General features: G+C 38.0%; 1 protein-coding gene across 3 annotated transcripts; it reads right to left on the bottom strand.

The window, feature by feature from the left end:
- Window positions 1-1,883: 1,883 nt before the first annotated feature.
- Window positions 1,884-3,904, bottom strand: LOC121810641. 3 transcript variants are annotated; one of them, XR_006052458.1, is made up of 5 exons: window positions 3,684-3,904; window positions 2,940-3,111; window positions 2,601-2,823; window positions 2,261-2,401; window positions 1,884-2,188 (listed from the first exon to the last, which is right to left on the bottom strand). XR_006052458.1 is itself a non-coding variant. In XM_042211397.1 (4 exons), exons 2-4 carry the CDS (start codon window positions 3,105-3,107, stop codon window positions 2,313-2,315), a joined length of 480 nt encoding a protein of 159 aa, XP_042067331.1. In that variant the 5' UTR covers window positions 3,108-3,111; window positions 3,684-3,904; the 3' UTR covers window positions 1,884-2,312. The 3 variants fall into 3 exon arrangements, 1 of the variants encoding a protein (XP_042067331.1); XR_006052459.1 differs by having other exon boundaries at window positions 1,884-2,174; XM_042211397.1 differs by having other exon boundaries at window positions 1,884-2,401.
- Between the last annotated feature and the right edge of the window lie 718 nt (window positions 3,905-4,622).

The following is a 4,622-nucleotide window of genomic DNA, read 5'->3' as shown; positions in this document are numbered from 1 at the left end:
GTGGGATTTTTACCCTTGAAACCGGTAGTGTACAGCCCTTTCTAGGCGGCGGGGCAGTTCTTCCGCTCGCAATGCATACAATCTATGCTGCCCAACATTTGCGGGGCATTTGCGGGGCAGTTCTTACCCTTGAAAACCCGTCCTGACTCCCGTGCATATCCATCAGAGCCTAGCAATCTTCGTGGGTAGACTTCCGAAGATACCTATCCCCGAATATCTCCCTAACGCCCTCACAAAAATACAGCAGACATTTGCGAGCAGTCGTCTTGCCGATGTGGAGGTACTCATCGAACATATCGGCAACACCTCCGTATGCCAACTACCTGATTGCGACAGTGCACTTCTGTACGGGCGTGTGGCCGGGTTTACCAACCGCATCCTCCCTCATCCTGAAATACTCGTATCGACGCTCTAAAGCGCTCACGATACGCAGAAATAGCGGACGACGCATCCTAAAACGTCGCCGGAACATGTTCTCCCCAAACCGCGGCTCCGGAGCGAAGTAGTCCTCATGTAACCGACGGTGTGCAGCGATGTGGTCCCGGGGTACTATAGCTCGACGATGGAAGGGTCGAGGTACCGCCGGCTGCTGCTTCTGCTGCAAGGCCGCTTGTATCAAGCGATTTATCTCCCTGGACGTAACGGCCCGCACCTCTTCTTTAATTCGCCTGCGTAAGTCATCAACACCCCACCACTACCACTACCACTAGCCATTTTGGATATACGTAGAGAGAGAGAGAAACTCGTTAAATCAAGTGGTGTGAATGAAATGAAGTTCAACTAGCCGTATATATAGAGTTTTTTTTTTAATAAAATAAAATAAAAATCGGGACGTCAGTCGTGGCACCGCAATGGCGGACATCACGACGGACATCGTCGGAAAGCCGCGGAACTCCGGTGTCCGCAAGCGACGTCCGTCGGGTTTACGCCTAATGGCAGACGTCCCGCGCAGATGTCTAGCACGCCGATCCGATGTCCGTCGAGATGTCCGCCGCTGCGGATGCTCTATGTTTAGTTTATGATAGATATTATTTGGTATAATTATTCAATGATTACATAATACTAGTAGTAGTTAATTAAATGTAGAAAACAAATGGCAGCTGTAAAGATGAACAATAGAAGCCGCTTCATTATCATTTTTGTTCTTTAATAGGGAGTAATATCAATAGTTTGTAGTAGTACTATTATGGAATCATGAAACTTATCATGGTTACAAAAATTCTTTAAAAAGTCAAATTTTTCTAAGTTTGTATTAAGAGTTCATAAAATTTACTATATTTGTACTCCATCGTTTGTATTAGGGGTTCATGGAATCTATCATGATTACAAAATTCTCTAAAAATCTAAAATCATATTGGCCAAGTTTGTATTAGGGGTTCATGAAATCTATCATGCTTACAAAAATTCTTTAGGAATCTAAATTCAAATTGAAAGTGTAATTGACTGTATAATTATAATATCAAATGCTAGTTTGAATGTGTAATCGATAGTATTAGCTTATACTCCGTCAACGAATAACCCCCTTTTTCATTTGATTCATGTTACCATATTTAAAAGTCATGCAATCCACAAATATGACTATTTTTTTGTGATCAGATGGAGTAGCATACAAAGTTCTCTAAATGCTATGTAAAAAGTAAAATTATAGAGTATTTAATTGTAAAAGAAGTACAAATATCCAGATATTGTATTTGTAGGCTCCATATTTATCAGACTTGAAATAGTGAACCCTTGATGCTTGATGTATCAAGTCATCAACTCTCAATCATCCAAAAAGATATCTTAGGATAGATTTTTTGGAAGAATAAAAAAGGATAATACTATTTTAGTAGTGTAATTTGTGATATGTGGGGGCGGAATATATTTAATATATTTATGAAGAATACAAAAAAATAAGATGGTTTCTTGCCTTCACATATACTCCATATTATACATATTCTTGAACTAGTACTCCAATTCACAACTAGCTAGAATCAGAACATAGTAGCTAGAATCAGAATATAGTCTTACTTTTACATCCAAACTCATCCACTAATCGAATAAACAAATAGTACATGATATATTATCACGGAGAACTTTTAAACAAACCTGGAGCTGCCATCTGTTTGAGACATTTCTCTAGAGTTGATGAAGATCTCAAAGGGTTCCTCACTTCACGACGCGATATAATTAACCTACAAGACTAGAGCTGTCATCTGTTTGAGACATTTCTCTATAGTTGATGCTTGCTGCCTGGATCAAGAAGATATAGAAGAATTACTTCTGTACATGAAACTGGGAATACAAGTGCGCGCCCTGTCACTCAATCTTGACTAATCCGGTGGTGAGAAAGTCTTCGTTCTTTTCGCGGTATCTGAGTTTGATTCATGTTGTTCATCAACGAAATTCTGACCTGTACCCTCTGCAAGAATCCAATAACTCATTAGTCAGCACAATAGAAAGTGATACATTTTAGAGCATGATTTGCAATGAAGTCAGCAACAGATAAACTAGGATCGCTTTCTGAAGGAAATTAAAGCATGTATGCATTAGATACCAAACAACAAACCATATCACAATAGAACTGGCCAATCTCATTCTCAAGAATGTGTTTAAATCACCTCTCTCGGAGTCACAGTATTTGGTACTGGCAGAATTTTGATGTGAAGAACAAGTATCCGATCCATGAGGCCCTGGTGTACGAGCTGATGCAGCAGGACGCTTCATCCCGATGCGCTTATTACGATATAACCGCTGGCTCTCAATATGACCAACAGAATCAACTGAAACATTGGAAAGAAGACAACCCCTATTGCACTTGATCTTTTTGCAACAACCATGCGGCTGCACAACACACAAGTATCATCAACAGTTAGTCAGGCTGAAGAATTGCATATATGTTCCATCAAGAGAGTTTGACAAATGAAATATTGGGGTTAAATGATGACTCGAGTCTCAACCTGCTTAGAAGTATAAGCGTCGTTAATTTGATCTATTCGTGAAACGCTTCTTTCTCCCTTGTCCTGATCTGAACACTTCTCAAGCAAACTGATTGACTGGTGCAGCTGTTTAACAAATGAGACTTCCAAATGTTCAAGATATATGCTGTGCTTCTCATCAGTCCACATTGCGCTGCAGGAACAAGGAGCATTTCAAACCAGCTGTGACTATGAAGCCATACATCGTTGGAAGATATACTCAAATCACAAGAACACAGAAATATATAGGATATCTTATAGCTAGCCATATCATATTTTGTACAGATATCTAATAAGATTAGGATTATGTCTTCTCTATATAAAGAGCACTTGATTACATGATATGTAACCCCAAAATTCCATCAGCACCCTGCTTAATGCGTCTGTCAATTGTTCATCATCAATATATAGTCCATGTCCCAAAAAAGGAGAAAATTTACGTTAGCAGAATTGCAGAGATAGAGTTGTTTGTCACATCCGTATCCTTCTATAACACACATCAGAGTCCACAATCACATATTCACATGAAAATCTAAACCTACTTCAAAATGGAACTACACATACTTAACAATTCAACATAAACTTCACCGTAGCATAATCGTATACATTTTCTCACAAGTACTTCATAGAAAATCACAATAACGAAAAAAAATTGCGGAAGAAGAAAGACAAATCTGGAGAGGGAAAAGGTTGGGACGAAAATCGAGAAGGAATATACGCAATTACCAGCAATTGATGCTACAAAATATCTTCGTAGATCTGAGTAGTCAAAGACGACGAGTTCAAGTCATAGCACAACAAATATCCAGCGATGGCGGCGGATACAGCCCTAGACTCAGTTTCCGTTGCATAAAACGAAAATGGCAATAGTATTTGTAATCGTGACGCCAACAATAAGTGAAGAGAGAAGAGAAAGAAGCGGTGAGCGAGAAAGTGCAGTTAACATGGTGACACCTGTGCTTAAAAGGAGGAATTGTGCCACGTCAGATTTAAAAGATCTTCAGCAGTTGTCAGCCAGATATTTATTTACGGTGCGTGGAACACACGCCCGTTTGGAGGCGTGTGGTGATATGATAAGGCTATGTGGGCCCTACTTCCTTTTTTAATTCATTTGATGTATTTTCTTCCATCAAAATAATCCATCCGTATTTTATTTTATTTTATTTTATTTTTGTTCAAGTAATTTAGCTGTATTTAGTTTTAGTCAATTTTAAATATAACCAGCATTTAATGAATTAAAAATTTTATAGTCAAATTTATTATCCGTACATCATATATTGCATGGATTTTTATTTTACCAAAAAGTATGGAATTTGAATTGTGCAATCAAAAAAAGTTACATTGGGAAAATGTGTAATGTTATGACGTTATATTATACTTATACACAAAATAAAATATCTATATTTTGAAAAAGGTGTTGATATTTTTGAACCTTATACGGTCAATATATTTGAGACTTGGATTTAATATCAGTATCGATTCATATGATTTAAGATAATAAGACGTGTTTGTTAGGACATCAAATCCTTCACCAAATTGTGAGCAAAGTTTTCCAATACGCAATCACGGTTAGGCTTATCCAAACAGTGTAGCCTTATAATTCTTAGTAGTTAGTTATATATGAATGGAGTTTGGATTCGTTTTCAAATGTTTTGGATTTGTAAT

The sequence above is a fragment of the Salvia splendens genome, chromosome 7 (genome assembly GCF_004379255.2).
Source record: "Salvia splendens isolate huo1 chromosome 7, SspV2, whole genome shotgun sequence".
Classification (NCBI taxonomy): domain Eukaryota; kingdom Viridiplantae; phylum Streptophyta; class Magnoliopsida; order Lamiales; family Lamiaceae; genus Salvia; species Salvia splendens.
The sequence above is the reverse complement of the archived record's forward strand: the minus strand, read 5'-3'. Positions and strand labels throughout refer to the sequence as shown.